At 39.3% G+C, this 17,279-nt stretch overlaps 1 protein-coding gene across 1 annotated transcript in view; it reads left to right on the forward strand.

Annotated features, from left to right (window-relative positions):
- Positions 1 to 11,843: 11,843 nt before the first annotated feature.
- The window catches only part of LOC139147249 (15-hydroxyprostaglandin dehydrogenase [NAD(+)]-like), a 30,552-nt gene continuing 25,116 nt past the window's right edge, over positions 11,844 to 17,279 (forward strand). Inside the window, exon 1 of the mRNA XM_070718275.1 lies at positions 11,844 to 12,248. Coding sequence (XP_070574376.1) covers positions 12,156 to 12,248 — 93 coding nt within the window. The 5' untranslated portion in view covers positions 11,844 to 12,155. The remainder of the gene's footprint in view (positions 12,249 to 17,279) is intronic.

Below are 17,279 nucleotides of genomic sequence, written 5' to 3' on the forward strand. Positions count from 1 at the left end.
GATGAATATGTCATGATCATTCATTTACACTTTTCTGCAATCTATGTGAACAATAGTCTTTTGGAGTGAATACTTGCTGAGTCAATTGATAAAAGGACATGAAAAATTAAATATTACAACATTCAAAAGCATAGTATTGGTGGAGAAGTTGACTTTTAATGGTCGTTAACAACTGCATCTATTGAGGACCAGCAGTTTTCTGTAAGGACCTGAAGCTTTGGCTTGGTGCAGGTCCTTTTGACCTGAAGCTATTTTCTCTTAATTTCGCACACTGTACATAATGGACGAAAATGGGTACATTATTGCTATCATATGCTAGTGAATTTGTTGATGCAGAAAGCATCTTGGGTCACTATGGTGGATAATCAGATACATGATCAATAATAATCTTGTGATGACGTCACAAAGTTAGCTGGTATTGATAAAGATAATATAATTGTCAATAAACACGGTGGTGGTTAAACAATAAAATCAACTTGAATACCGAGGGCGCTGTTCTGTTCAGTTAGCTACTATGCATAGTGACTACTAACGTCATCTGAAAGGTCTTTGATAAACAAACAATACAAATAAGATTAGTTGCTGATAAAACATCAACGCTAATACGCTAGAAATGTTTGTGGTAATCAGACTTATACGACAATTTTGAAAAATAAAGAACATTTTTACGTACATATATAAGCACACAGCATCACAGATCTCAGTGTCGAATTCACATGTGATTATTTAAGTTTCAATTAAAGTGTTTTGCGCATTTATCATGTTATTGCATATGGGCACAAATTCCAATTCAGCAGAGGCTGATTTCAAGGGGAACTGTACGTTATTTCTGATTTTTCGTCTTTTGACCTTTCGAAAGTTGTTATTTCATAACTCTACGGTATAAAAATTTCTTGACCTTTAAAATTACACAAATGTTCCACTGTGCGCTGTTTTCGATAAAGAGCTTACATCGTGACAGATCGTACACCCACCGACATTAACACACAGCGACACAAAAATTGCTTGAATAAGAAGATCTGACGTACATGCATATTATAAGACGGCAAAGCCTCCACAGGCTGTGCTCTTTTCATAGTAAGTTATATTTAAGGTAGTACGGGCCTTGAAACTGCAATATTTAAATGTTTGCTCAGACTTTCCTCAAAGAAATGTTTCAGGTAGTATGCGCCGCGAAAATGAGACTTAAACTTTGGCTCAAACTTTTCTCAATGAATCTTTCAACCATTCTCTTTCAAAATCAAGAATAAAAATGGGGGGCTACTAGAGAAACAAATTACCCAAAATTTACCGGTATTTGACAGTCAAAATGGCAGCCGTCGTTCTGTTAAGTCTATGGAGAAAAATGAATGTTCGATTTTCGAAAAGTTTTCATACACCAAGAGCTTTAAACTGAACCCTTACAAGTGCTAAATCAGAAAGAATTGTAAAAGTTAGATAGTCAAAATATCAGTCCCCAAGGCGCGTGCAATTCATGAAAACCAAAGAGTACGCTTCGGGGACAGATTTGTAGGAATCTCAAATCTTTACGATACTTTTTTGGTCTCCAACTTGTTGGGGCTAATTTTGAAGCTGCTGGATTAAATTAATTGTTCACTGGATTATTTTTCTATAAATCTGAAATTTAATCCTTATCCATAGATGACGGCCATTTTGCATGTCAAATATCGATAATTTGTTTCCAGAGTGGCAACATTTGCACAGTGACTCCAATTATTTATTCCTAATTTTAGTAGAGAATGATCCAAAGTTTCCTTGAGAAAGCTTTGAGCAAAAGTTTAGGTCTTATCATTTCGATGCGCGTACTACCATAATGCCTGGACTAGTATCGTAGCTTGAATCTTTCAGCAACAAATAGTCAGAGCCGAATACCAAATTTACTGAATAAACCTTAGTCGGCCAAACAATTACTGCGGCCACTGACGTCTGAAGTGTGAGGCAGAAGTAGGCCATCGAAGCTAGAGAAATAAAACTGAAACACACTCGTCTGTAAACATGTTCGATGACAAGAATATTTCAAAATAGACTATTACGAGGGTTTTATAAACTTTCAGCTCGTTTTGACATGAAAATCTACATTGTCGATCTTTCTATCCAGATACAGCATCAATGACATCATGGTCTCCATAGGAACGTAGAAACATGACCCGTGTTCTTTGACATTTTCCATGCGTAGCTTGTTTTTTATCAACAACATATCTTACATAGTCAATACATAGCCAGCTGAAAGATGTGGTGTACAGTATTCAACTGAGTTGATGTACATACTCATACGGCCGTCGTAGATTTAAACCGTTGCCATAGCAAGTTCCAGATAATAAGTATGATATCTACCTTCCTAGATTTTGATACCATTTATTACCTATTCTTATACATATTTTATTATTTTATCTTTCTATTTTATGGATTCAGCTTTTCATTGTGTTCATCAGCCGTGATGTGTCTGTGCGTATTTGTAAATATCACGCAACCCCCATCCCTCTCTCTCTCTCTCTCTCTCTCTCTCTCTCTCTCTCTCTCTCTCTCTCTCTCTCTCTCTCTCTCTCCTCTCTCTCTCTCTCTCTCTCTCTCTCTCTCTCTCTCTCTCTCTCTCGTTCTCTCTGCAAAGACACGCATTTAATGGTACACCAACTGCATCTCTTTGTAATGTGCTGGCATAAAATATCTTGCAATGTTCTCACATATATGTTGTTCGAATATATATTGTTCGTTGTCAATATGTTGTTCGAACTTGCCCGGTCGTGTTGATAATATTTATAAACACATCCTTCAATCAGTATGTTTAATACATGAACCAACTTTAGTTTGATAGAACCATCACGAGTGATGTGTCTCTCAGGTTCTGAATGAATCAACAATGCACAAATGTCGAAGATGCTTGCAATGAAGTGTTATTGCAAGAGCTGAGTGTTTCATGTGCATGACGATCAGAAAATCATGCAATGTCCATTCTATGAGGACTACTTCTGTTAGTTTTTGACATCTCCTAGAAAAACACGACCTAACATTATTTTTTGAAGATTTACATTTCTGTTTCTATTTTCGGAGGGCTTCTTTTGCAGTTCTTGTCCTGAAGTGTGGCAAATTTGAAGGATCTAAATATAAAGCACACATCCCCTACTTCAAGAACAGAATTATATTACTTGTCGGTCGTTCAAAACCATTCTCTTTAATTCTCTTTAATAAAGACAGCTATATCTTGTACATATATGATATTATATTATTATGTACGAGTGGCAATGCTTGCCTGTAGTAACCAGATCACATCGTTATCATATGTTCCCTGATAAATAAGATAACAAAAATAGATGTTTATCATTGTTGAAATTTTCCCTAGCAACCATTGCTCAGAGATTTCGAGTTTGCGATATCGCCGTTTGTTAGTATCATTGTCGATGTACTTCATCAAAACATAATTTTTCAAAAAACTCTAATTAAAGTTAATGTTCTAAGTAATAACAACTGTAAGTTACATGTATTTAGGACAGAAATTAATGGAGAGGCTTAGATTTTATCGCGATGTTTTCGTTCAGTCATTTAAGTAAGGGCAACAGCACAGTTTAGGACCGCCATGATTTTCTTATATCCTTGTGTTGGTCAAGAAGTGTGTGTATATGTATATATATATATGTATATATATATATATATATATATATATATATATATATATATATATATATATATATATATATATATATATATATATATATGCTATCTGCATATCTGAACTCAATGAAATTTGATAGCTCCTTTACATTTCTGTAAGTCACGTAGTCTCCTGGTATTTTTATCTATTCATCATCTCGTCTTCATTTCATCAGTACACTCATCCTCTCCTTGAACAACTCTTCTTTGCCATTGACGTCATTACAAAGATATCTATAGCCTACTGTGAGATCACTCTAATGGACATAAAGTCTCGCAATCGAGAACAAGCAAATCCTTTTAAGAGTTCTTTTATAACTGACGCACGCACATCGTAATCCTTGCAAAAGAATATCCTGCTCGTGCTACAGTCCACCATCTGGTCATTAAAAAGCGTTGCTGTCGCTGAAAAAACTGCACTGAGTTGAATTTATCGACATAGTCCTATCAGAATCAACGTGTTGTGATTTATTTTGATAGCGCCATAAACCGTCGATGTCTTCAATTTTGGACGTAGTGTTGTAAATTTGTATGTAAGAAATGGAGGAAATTTATCATATCGTAACACATAATGAAAAACAAATGACCAAACTATACTTACCATCCCACCCCTTGCTTGCAGTACAGCTGATTAATATGATGATATATTTCTGCATCTATCAGGAGTAAGGATGCAAAGGCTGTTCTTGCAAACCACAAAACTTATCGTTATGCTCGGGCAGCCCTCAGAAAGAGATGTTTCTGGTAAGCACGCTAATCACTTGAAAGCCTTAGCGTCAAACAGTTTTCTTTTCCTGTTTCTGAGGAGTAGATGATAATGGAGAATATGAAATATTAAAAGTCGCAAGATTGTATCCAATACACACATTACCTCTTCCTAGAGCATTCAAATAACCATAATTTAATACAACTTATGAATATTAACTGTTAACTATATATTTGGAAAGCAGGCTGACTGATTAAAAATAAACGAGCGTCGTCGCCCTATCTTTTAGCCCTGACTATTAACACATTTTCTAGGCATTATCGTAGTTCGTCGTCGTCCTTTACACACAAACAGTGATATTTGTCTTCTAAAGTAAAGCGAGGGACCCCTGGAAGTACTGATCAGAATCCTTGTAGAGCAGTCCAATGCCAAAGGAAATATTATATGTCTAATGGCAGTGCACAGTTTATTTTAAACCTGAGATCTTCTAGAGAGATTTGAGTTTAGGATTGTAGGGTGACCGGACAATAGCGTCATATGCAAGTGATTCTGGTGCATGTAAGAACATTGTTTGTGTTTGTTATGCAATCATTTATCAGCTTTATCTAAAAGCAACTTGATAAACTTGATAAAAATTCCAACGGAAAAACAAGGGACTAAAACCATGTAGGTATTCAATGTCAACAAGAACTAATACGAAAGCCAGGGATTAGGAACTGTCGCTTTAAAGAGATCGAATATACTTGAGATATACTGTTCTGTAGGCTGTGAAGGAGATGCCCACACTTCAAACAGGCATCGTCTTTTGTGTTTTTTGGTTTATCTATAGACATGAGAGCTCAGGATAAATATGCTAAGTACGTATACTGTCTATGGTTGAATCTTATACCCGGGGTCTTGTGATGAAATAAGAGTCCAGTATTTTGAGCATTTATTCTACGGTCAGGTTCCCGTATTCCGTGTTGTTTGAAAGCAAATTTTTGAGCCTTTCCAGGTTCCCCAAGTACAGTCATTAAGATCTATCTAATGAGCCTTGCTCAAATCATCTGTACTGGAAAGTATGGCGAGGTTCACCTTCAGTCATATTGACTTGACTCGCAAGATTCAAGCTGGACTAGATATACCCAATGACTGTACATTAATTCATGCCAGGAGAGACCACGGATATAAACCAGCTGACTAAAATGATCAGAAGATCTGCTCAGTAGTACAAGCCATAGGCAGCGAGATATATACGTCACAAAATTGCAATCGCCACACTTACTGTAAAATATTCGGATGCCTTACTTTAGGCGTATTCCAACTATCATGTTTGCCATGCCTAGGCTTCATGAGTCAATACAGTGATATGAAGAAAGACAACTGACATTAGCCACCAAGATATTTGGTTTAAGGCTTAAAGATATTTGGCTGAAAGCTCAAAATATAGTGTGTTATATTTTGGCCGTAAAGAACATGATATACTAATAAATCCATAAAACCATAAAAATTGCGTTAGTTTTGCCAATGGCCATCGCAAGAAAATAATTTCTGAGGGATAAATTACTGAGGGATAAATTTCTGAGGGATAAGATCCTGAGAGGGCGAAGTCATAATCATAAAAACTATGTGAGTTGTAAAATGCCACAAATGCTATTCGTCCGACATTTGAATTTGCGCACGACTGGAGAGCATAAAAATAAGTAGAGGGGTTGACTTTTTGTAAGAAATATGCATGCTTCGCATAACTACATGTCAAATCTTGGGGGGAATACTTGGTTCAAGTCGGTGATTGTGTAAAGTCAAGTCATTTTAGCAAGTTTTAACGTATTAATGTTACATTTAATACGTAATGTTTGACTAAGTTTTCGCAATACGATCCTACGCTTTTCACGTTTGTGAGAGGTGAACTCTCTGAGTAGTGGATATGCGCATGGCGTGAACGTAAGTTTTACTCAGAATCACGATAACTACATCGCGGTCAGAAAAAACAGTCGCGGTGACTCAACTACAGCATATTCATTATATTAGTTTTTATTCACAGACTTGACCAAGTCTATGTGACATGCTGGCAAAAACTTGCATAACCTGTTATCCCATATACAGCAAAACAATATGCAGTAGGCTATGCATTGTTTAAGCTGTACAAGACGGGATTTTTGAAGCGAATTGGTTTAAGGTAGGATGCGTCTGGATGACAGATATTCGGACTCTAAAAATTTCCACTTTTCTGATCTACTGCTCGTGGAAGTTTATTTTGAAGCAAAGTTCATAAAAAACGTGAGAGTTAGCAATTGTTAAAGCCATTCGTCCAACTTTTGAATTTTTATTTACATGACTTGAGACAAATGATGAAAGTGAAAATAAAATACACCCACCACATCGTGATAACAGCGAAAAAATATTCACAGTTTTTTAGCCAATCAATGGCAAGGAACTCTAGTTGGGCCATATGTCAAGACCGTTAGAACGCATAGGAACAGTACACAAACATACCTGTTAAAAAGCCAAATTTAAAGATGTACAAAATCCCATGTTTGAGATAACAAAGTAAACCCATCGGAGTGGCCACGCACATCGCGTTTTCTACCCGCAATGTGCGGCACATCTGTGAATTACACAACCAAAAATGAAAAATGTTCCCTATGACACGTTTCATGGGAACACAGTAAGTAGGATGCTGGTTGGATGTACAGCTTACATAAATGTGACCGTTGCCAATCTTGCCCACGTTTGGCGTGACTCAGCTAGCACGAAAATTTGTGTCGGCAGATTGGCAATAGTTTGCTGGTCGAATTAATGGGAACATCACAGATGCAATCTTTCACCGTCTATTAAGACACAGGTTAATTTGTTATCCCCGACCTAATAGTAGTGCGCGCCCCAAAGCTGAGAGAAATCACCCAATATTCCGGATACTTACCGATATTTGGAATTCAAAATGGCCGCCATCCCCCGTGTTTATTCACGGACAACATTAAATTTTCGATTATCACAAAACTATACCTGTGGAAACTTTAATATCCCTAAGAGCTTCAAAATAAATCCCCACGAGTGATAGACCAGAAAAGTGTTTTAGAGTCCGAATATCCGTCACCAAGACGTATTCTACCGTAAACCATTTCACAAACTCCAATCGATAGTCTGCATACTGTTTTGCCGCATATCATCTTAAAAAAAGAGAAATTTGTAGTTTTCTGTCGATCTAAAAGGTGCAAGAACTATGCGCTGCTACGAGATTCGTCTGCCTTGCACCATTGTATTTTCATATGCATTGTTATCTATCTTAAGGCAAATTTATATTGTCTATTACACTTATCGAAAATTTGGCATCACCAACAACCATGACTGAGAGACATCTCTTGCAGACTTGTTTTACAAGCTACTTCCAATATACAAAGAGGACGCCGGCGTGAGAAGGCTGCTGCTCTGAGCATATGTTTGAGGAGATTTTTTATTTCATTGACATTTTAGCTGATGAAGAAAACGCCATTCTTTTTTTCCTCAATTCCCGAGGCAAGTATTAGCCCAGTCGCATAATGCACATACATCATTGTGTTGTGTAATGCACGCAGGCATGCTTGCGAGTGTTTGAAGCCCGCTCCGGGCAAAGGATCCATGGTGGACATTTTGTGACATTGTATATGCCGTGTTGGGTTCATTGTCACGGACTGCTCAGTTGTATAGAAGCACAGAGCCTCGAGCGAGATGCTGTGTGGTCGAATAGTTTCTGTAGCAAACATCGATGTCTGGTGAGCTGATACCATAAATGAAGAGTTTGAATCCAAAGAGTGCCTCAGAGTCTTGTCTGTTTTGGATGCATATTCAGGGTGGGCAGGTTTAAAGGTGTTCTGCTCTGTTTCGGATTAACAATCAGGCTTTGGAGATTTCCAAGCTAAACGATGGTTCATTTAGAATCTGCATCCAACAAGAATATGGATATAGCTCAAACCTCTTCGACAACTTGAATATTTTACCGTCACTCACCTTGCCTACAGAATCATTTGAGGTCCAGGACACACCCTACTCACATTATCGATTGCGACAGTAAAATCACATCAATGACAACCTGATAACCATCAAAAGAACCATGACATCGTGAAAATTTCATCGAAATAGCTCTATCTGTTTTCCTTTCATCAATAAATACATTATCCTTCGATGTAAATCCTATTAAAGAAACGTGCCTACTACACAGATTTTCACCGTGCGAGTCCCCATGATTGTGTTTAAATGTAAGGTTCCGTAGTTTCTTCTTACTTACCACCCAGTTGATCCATATGCTCTGCCCAAATTTCAAAAATATAAAATAAAGGACAGATACTGCTTCTCTGATCTATACATCCCTCAGAAACACTCCATTCGGGAAACTGAGAAAAAACGTCCACTATATTCCTATACGTTATAGTGTTCAGATCGCGATGATTTAATCTTTCCGAGTCGCCCGTCGGCAATATTCGTCTTCAACCTCTAACTTCCTGAGATTAGTCTCCTTTATTGTTCTTAACTGTACAAACTTTCAGCCACAACAAAGCTCATCCACGGAGGTCTGCTGAAAGAGCTTCAAGAGAGCCGGTGGGTCTTTGCATTAATGCGTCCAGCAACTGACTGATGAAGTTAATTTTCCATTGTGTATGTGTTGGTTACGTTTTCTGATTTCCTCTGCCACTTTCATTTTCCAGGCATACTGCTGTCCAGAAATTAAGCAATATGATTAACACTAGAGTGGGAAATTCCCCTTTTTTCTGCATATCACAGTGGCTGTCAGGCGTATACCCATAAAGGTCTCTTTTTAACCTCCATGGTATAGCTAATCACAAGGGACTATGGTTAACACTTAAACCCAAGTATACTATCTAACAATTAGATTCATTTATAAACTACGCCCCGGACTATAGACCTGTGCTTATATTTACCTTTATATTGTATAATGGTACCGTTTCATCAGGTTTTTAAAAAATCCTGCTTCTCTATGTTTAATTTGATGGAAGGTGCGGGATAGATAGTCTTAGCTTTATCTGGAAACAATACTTAAGGAAGGGACTAAGGAGTGCGTATCACAGGCCCTCGCTGCCTATTTTGTCGTTTATTGAACCTGCTGATTCATTGTTCAGTGAAGATAAAAATCAGAGAATAACATGCAGCTTTAATGAACGCTGAAAGAAAACAAAAAGAGAAAATGACATAGTATAAAACATCGGTAGTCATCGCATATGGAAACTTAATAGGTTGTCTGATGATCGCCTTGCAGCGTGAAACTCTGAGTCACAACGCAACTAGTTCATGTTTTATTACTTGATTATGACTGATCTCTCCCGCTCTGTGGGAAAGAATCGAGCTCTGCCTTTGCCTTTTTTCAGCGAAGACACGCCTTTATTGACTTACACACATACACAATATATATATATATATATATATATATATATATATATATATATATATATATATATATATATATATATATATATATATATATATACACTTGGCAGAGGCTTTATTGACGTTACTGGCACTCCAGTCACAGTATAATTGTAACTAAATAGAGTAGAATTAACCATGATATATACAGGCCATAATAAATCCAAGGACTTGACAGGAACAAATTTCAAATTATTTGTCTTTGTAAATTACCACCCTCCCTCAACCTCATTTCAAGCTTGCTTAGGGTACTCTGGCCTTATATCACCCGGTGAGGCTAAGTATACGTATGTATAAACACACAGGCGACAATGTAAACACTGTGCAGTGTTCTTTACGTCTGTACCGAGGACAACAGACCGTCTTTGTGAATACAAAATACGTCACCAATAGTAAACATACAGGGGTTGCCGAGATAAAGGTGTTCCCAATGGAGTGAGATCGCTGCAAACATTTTTCAAATCATAGCAGAACGACAGTAGGGAATAGCGTTCATTTTTCCTTCAAATTTCAAGTTTGCGCAAATTGCGGCAAAAATACATTTGGTGACGATTTCTCCAAAGTGGTTTGTTCTGTTCACGGTCCCCGATTTTGGTTCTAATTTTGCGAAATTCAGAAGCACGCACACTCAAACTTTTATTCAAAACATATCACTGCACTCATGTGGTAGTCAAAGTTGGTACAGGTAGGCTTAGGAAGACGGCAATATATAGCCTTGGTACCTATTTATACTGTGACCCTCATTTACCAATAAAAGGATGTGATCTGAGGCGATGCCAAGGTGTAATAAATCCAATGGCCTGGTTGGTTGGTTGCGCAGTCCCACAATAAAGTGGGCCACAGGTCACAGGAGGAATGCGCCCCTGGAGTCCACAAGGATGCATGATGCAGCACATTGTTCCATTTTCTAACAAGGGTATCGATTCCATAACCTGTTATTACACGTATATACATTCGGTGTCTTTTGCTGTGATTTTTTCTGCTTTGGCAGGGTTCTGTTTCAAATCCTGTATGAAAACAAATCACTTCGCCCACTCGACGTAACAAAGACACTTACCGCAACAAAGTGGTGCAAAGTGTGTGAAGTTATACCCGCATCACAACAGTTGCTATGCTGGTATAATTTAACCGTGCATCTCAGGCTTTGTGAAATCATGGTGAAATCAAAGCTGTGCGATACAAGGTTTGATTAATTTTTCATGTGGATCCACTCCCGCCTACGATAGCATCATCGACCGAGTTCTCTTTCATGCAAATTGAACATTTCTGCTTAGGGACCGTTCAGTTTTTACGGCCTGGGGGGCCGGCAAAATCTTGTCGCCGGTGTTCAAAAAAATATAGACCCCCCCTGCATTTTTCGCGAAAAAATGATGACCCCCCCCTTTGTCAGACGAAAAAATTTGATGAACTCCCCCCCCCCCCCCCCCCCCCCTGACAAAATAACCAAAACCCATATGTCAAATTTACCCGCACGGTTTGGATTTGAACTCCGGTACGCGGCGCACTTTATTTGTGTAGTAGAGATGTCAGTGCACAAACTTCTCAGCCACATCCATGCAAACGTCTGTTAATTAGGACGACTGTAAGGCAATTTTGAACTTCATTTCCATAGACAACTTATGTCCATGGACATTGTATAAAGTAAACTTTATTGGAGTGGTTCTCCCAAAGGCAGCCCTCCGGTTAAGAGGGTCATGGGCCATTACGTAAAGTAAACTTTATTCTAGTGGGCAACCAAAGGTGGCCCGCCGGTAAAGAGGGTCGATCATGGCCATTGCATGAAGTAAACCTAATTGGAGTGGGCCGCAAAAGGCGTCTGCCCGTTAAGAGGGTCATGGGTAATACATAAGTATATTTATTGTAGTGGGCCGCCAAAGGCGGCCCGCCGGTAAAGAGGGTCGATCATGGCCATGGCATAAAAGTGAACTTTATTGTAGGTATTATGTTTTTGAAAATGTGGTGACCCCCCCTTTCCTACCAGTGAAAAAGTGATGACCCCCACCCTTCGCGGATTCCAAAATTATGATGACCCCCCCCCCTGGATTTTGCCGCCCCCCCCGGCCGTAAAAACTGAACGGTCCCTTAGAATTCAAGGGTCTTGAACACTGTTGGATTGACAGAACCTGAAACTGCACGACCAGGCTTCAGAACCGTACTTTGTGTTTTGGGGTCAATTTAATGTGCAACGCGACTGAAAAATCCAGAAGATCGCTCCATTCACTCGGCCAAACTACTTGACCTTTGCGCTAACAATTTGCATATTTAAAACAGTTTCAATTTACGCTTGGTGTCTCTAACGCTGTCACAGGCAGAAGCAGCACTCACACTTCAGGGACGTTCCCCTATCGACCTTACATTACCCATTCCGCCTGGCTTCACGTCAACGGCAACACCACCACAACAAACCATGTCTGTCGTTGATCGAGTAGCTCTGATCACGGGCGGCGCAAGAGGGATAGGCAAAGCCGTAGGAGAGGAGCTGTTGCGAAGAGGAGCAAAGGTATGTATATACCCGCCACTGTAGTTTTCTTAATGTAGTTGACATTTAGCGGAGTGTCAGTGTCTTATATATCGTGTGCTATATACGACTGATAACAACGCCACCCAGATACCACGAACGTCGTTACGCTGTCGATATAAGGACGTACAATAGCATTATATAAGGAGAGCCGTACGCTCTTTACTTTAGATACCGACGTTGTCTTTCAGCTAACAAAGAATAGCGGGAGAAAAAAAAAACATTCTTCGTCAATGTTTGATCCTAAATTCTGTGCATTCCAACAATCGAGCGCATGTATCGCCGTGGTAAGCGCATTTTCAATTCCCGTAAAACTGTAGTGTCCTTCACATCTAGCCTCTGTTCGTTAAATACACCGAGGGAGATGTCCCTGTCACATTTATGTATATCATATCGGCCAGCCAGGCCCCAGGCCGAGGTGTATGTTTTATTGCTGTGAAGTAATATATCAGGAATACAATAAACAAACACCAGCACGCCTCAACTCATTAGTGGGACAGTAGTACATTATCTGGAATCAAAACTAAACGACAATACAACTCCCCAGGCAGTATGTATAGCGCACACCAATGTTTGTAAACAGGTGAACAGAATCGGATATACCCCGCGGAACAAGAAACCTCTCGGATCATTCATCGCGAGTGAGACATAAAACGTCATTGGTTAAACGGCAACACACAAGAATCTGTGTACTCAAACTTCTGAGGACATATTAATAGCGTCCAGTTGTCCTTCTGTGACCCTCACATCGCCGAACAACTGGGTGCCTCGTATGTAAAGATGTGGTTCAGAGGATGAATACGTTCTCAATATCGACACTCGGGCACGACTACACCCCTTCCGCATTCCTGTAATTGCGGGGAGGTCCAATGTCAACTTCAAGGTCACTGTTCCAACGGGAAATCATGGAGGCAGTCTCCGCTGCAACCTGTATGAAATTTTACGCTATATAGTCAGCATGTATGCATGTCTGTATTTATGTATTAAGTGTATATGCATGCATGTGTATGTATATATTCGTGTGTGTTTAACTATGTTTGTGTTCTCTGACAGGTTGTATGAACTATCACATAATGGATAGACTGACATTTTGCCGATATATTCAGTTAGCTGTGTACATCGTATTACTCACGGGCCTCTAGAAACATGTCACAATGTCAAAGGTTAGCTGACTTTTGACCTTTCAACGATATCACCCCGATGTTCCTAATAACAGGTCTCATCTATCCGTTGTCTGGTGTAGGATGGCACAAAAAGCGTGTCGGTGACAGCATGAAGCTCAAAAATATCCCTGTTGTAACTCCATAATGAAAGAGTCCATTCTTGATTTTCACATAGTTCGGGAGATGTGACCTCGTCATTGGTCAAATATGGAATTTGGGGGTGATGGGGGTGGGTGCGGTGGGGTGGGGGTGGTCGCAGGCGCAAAGTTTGAATCTCGCTAAATTTGCAAAGTGTCCATCGGTGCCCGTATGGGGTGGGACTGTGATTATTGCATTTTATTTGATTTCGAGTACTTTATATGAGTACATATGATGGTATGCAATTACCTGTTTTCACTTCCAAGTTCTTGAACAATAAGTCGTTTAATTGGTTACATTTTAATTGTTAACTAAATGACCCTGCCAAATAATTCTGGTGAAAATACACTCATTGAAGAAAATACTTGTCGTTTTGTAAAACGTCAAAAGATACGATGACGTAACACCGCCGCTTACTGAGCAGGATGTGTTGTAGGTAGGACACAGACCTACTTGGTTTGCATAACTATTGTTGCATTTATAATTTGCTTTTATATTAGTGCCAAGATAGGAGTGATTCACGATGACGTAATGGTTAGATTTTAGACAAGGCCTAGTGTACAGACGGAAATGATGAATTCTCGACTCGATGCTTTCCAACCCAGGTTCTTGCATTTGTAGAATTTGAACATTGCTGTGTGCGTGACTGTCCATGTGTTCCTCATAATGAAAAATCAGAACAAATCTCAGGTATTCGCCACTACGAGGCGATATAATTAAGACCAACATACAACTGAACAGAATCAAAACTAGAAGAGATTACCAGTTGCATCCTGTATGTCTTAGGCCTATGTACACTATGATTTTGACCAGAAACTGCATTGGTGTTGACTATCCAAAACCATCGTGCAGATTGCAGGCGCACCGTTTACTTACTACTACATTCTTGTTTATATTTTATCGGAATTTAAAGCACTAAATCCAGTTGACAACCACAAAACATGGTGGTATTTTTGGCATCGATTGTTTCCGTCATTTGATTCACACCCCTTTGTTTACCCGTACCGTGCTATTGTTTCTATGTGACAACAGAGACGGCAAAGCGTCAGACTAAAGTAGGGAACAGATTTGGAAGTGGATTACTGAAATATTTGCCCAGATTAACAGCGAACGCAAACGTGACAAAAGAGCAAACATCCTCATTCTTTGTGGGAAATTCCTGGCTTCGTTCATGGAGCCTTTTTTAGCTGCATGCTTTGTGTTAGAGCAGTGACACATCGGCAACGTGAGCCGTTTACCTGCTAGCCACTCTTCATGCGTTAGGGCCGAACACAAAAAAGTGTGCTGTTCCGATAACCCGACCTACCCTATTTTTTACTTGCCAACCCTTAACTTTTAGAACTACTTAAAAAAAGAAAGAAAAAGCCCGTAAAATCACGCGTTCGTTACTCGGCATTTGATTTTTGATGGAACAAGGATGTCTTTTGTGTTATTTTTCCTTTTATATGTATGATACATTTTTCTTGAAATGTTGTGGCCAGTGTTTGACTGCCCTGAACCCTTGAAAAACGCATATTTAAAAATGAAAATATTTTGGGAAAAAACATTCCTGCCGACCTACCTACCCTATTTTTGAAAACCATGTTATTGGAATAGCACGATTTTTTTTGGCCTAAAATATGCGATTTTGATCGGTTTTTTGCCACGTGTTCCTGGAAACCATGGAGATAGGTACCTCCATGAGGAAACGAGGACTGTATAGTGTTATCAATGTTATCAAGGATGTGGAGATGAACTATGACCAGATAGACAATAGCAGTACTGTAAAATTCTCGCGATTACATTCCCAAAACATGCACAAGCGACAGCAACTGACCATAGACAGTAAAAGCTTCTGCTGTCTATGATCAAACATACGTTTTTTCCTGTCTTGTCCTTTAATTATGTTGTAATACAAAGAATTGTCATGGCAAATAACCCTCCGTGTCGAATAAGGCAAAAGAATTCTGACGGAACTAAAATTCAGTTGTCAACCGTAACTTGGAAACTGCACGCGTAAAGGCTCTATTGGTAAGTTGAACACCTATAGCTTTTCGATAATGTTAGGGGATGAATAATAAACGTGAATATTTTAATAAAATACATCGAAAACGCCACTGTTGTCGTCAATATCGAAAACGACTCTGCTATCGTTGACACCTGAAGCTAGGAATAATACACAAAAAATTCCAGAGATGTGATCATTATATTTATATTTATTTATTTCATCTCTACGCTACCGTAAGCGATAAAATCGTTCAGAACCCAAGGATGCAGCCTCTCTTTGCCTCAATGGCAAAACAAACCTCAAATGTCGAAACACGCTGAATCCTATCCAAGTCGCTTCTGTTCGGAAATCGTTCACAATTGCCAGAAGCCGTTTGCTCATAAACACACATGTAACTGGAAGCCATGCGATTAACTGTAGATGATTGACTTTCGGCTGTCGACTCTGCCTTCGTTTTACTCAAATTATTCATGTTTGTATATTTCGAAGATATTCGTCTGTCCGTTGTGAGATATTGTGTCGCCATAGTAAATCTCTACATGTCAGGATTCATCCATCAGCATCTCAATGGTCGATACGGAGGATTAATTCCATTGTCTTCATCTAACGGTTGTCAAGGGAACGGATTACAGTCGTATTTCATTGCTTTTGCACAGAAAGCCGTTTCTCAGTTTGACAAGAGCAGGAATATTGCATCATGTAAACACCACTTTTATCAGCCATGTGTCTCAATTGTCATGGTAACAGGTTTTCAACATTATGCTAAGTGGGGGATGATTTCGACAGAAAATCTCTGTCTTTGCAGACAAAGAAATGGAACGTGTGCTATACAGTAATATTTCTCCTTACATTGCGAGTCGTTTCCTTCAGAAGTTCACCGAAGCAGAACTGCATGACGATACTGTTGAGCATAGGCACTTCAGCTCAATGGCGCGAAGCCGAGCGGTTCACTTGTTGCGGTGAGTAGTGAACACGTTCCGCACCTGAATTGAGCAGTAGCGTGTAACGGAGTGGTTTCAGGAATTTAAAGGTTGCAGCTCAGATATTGCTTACTCTGATAGGTATTGACAAAGCGAAATGCGGCGTTGCCATGAACATTCCTCCTACACAGTGTTTTTTAAAGAACGCTACGAGGGCAAGCCTATTGTCAAAACGCGTGCCCCCTTTGCGGCATTTTGGTTTCTAACTCTCTTGCGGCATCGACATTGCAGGCTACTAGTACTAACATCTCGAGAAAGCGTGGAAAGATTTTCGCGATAAATGGAGCGATGAATGCTGAGTGATTGTTACCATTATGTCAACATCTTGGATGTACTTGATTTGCTTATGACACCATCGTATGCTAACTTCATAGTTTCAGAACTTCAAAGAACGTAATTTAGATGAGATTAAACAAAAAAAGCAAATAGTTTTAAGGGATTAAGTTCGATGGGAAAGAAAGCCATGTGAATAGTCATGGTGTAATTCGGGAACAGATCGACCGTGTTCTTACCAAGCTGAAACATGTCACTGTTATTCCCATGGGGGAAGAGATGGATTATCGACTGAGATACGGAATTTTATCTCTGGTATGATCCGAAAACCCTCTTATCAGACTTTCTCTTTGCCGGGAAAGATTCTCAGCGGTAATTTGGCAGTACGCCAAAACTTTGATGGGCGATAGATGGAAAGTTTTTACTGTAAATACGGTTGAATCATTGAGATACAACATCCGTGGTTGAGTGT

Source organism: Ptychodera flava, chromosome 13, assembly GCF_041260155.1.
Source record: "Ptychodera flava strain L36383 chromosome 13, AS_Pfla_20210202, whole genome shotgun sequence".
In the NCBI taxonomy this organism is placed as follows: domain Eukaryota; kingdom Metazoa; phylum Hemichordata; class Enteropneusta; family Ptychoderidae; genus Ptychodera; species Ptychodera flava.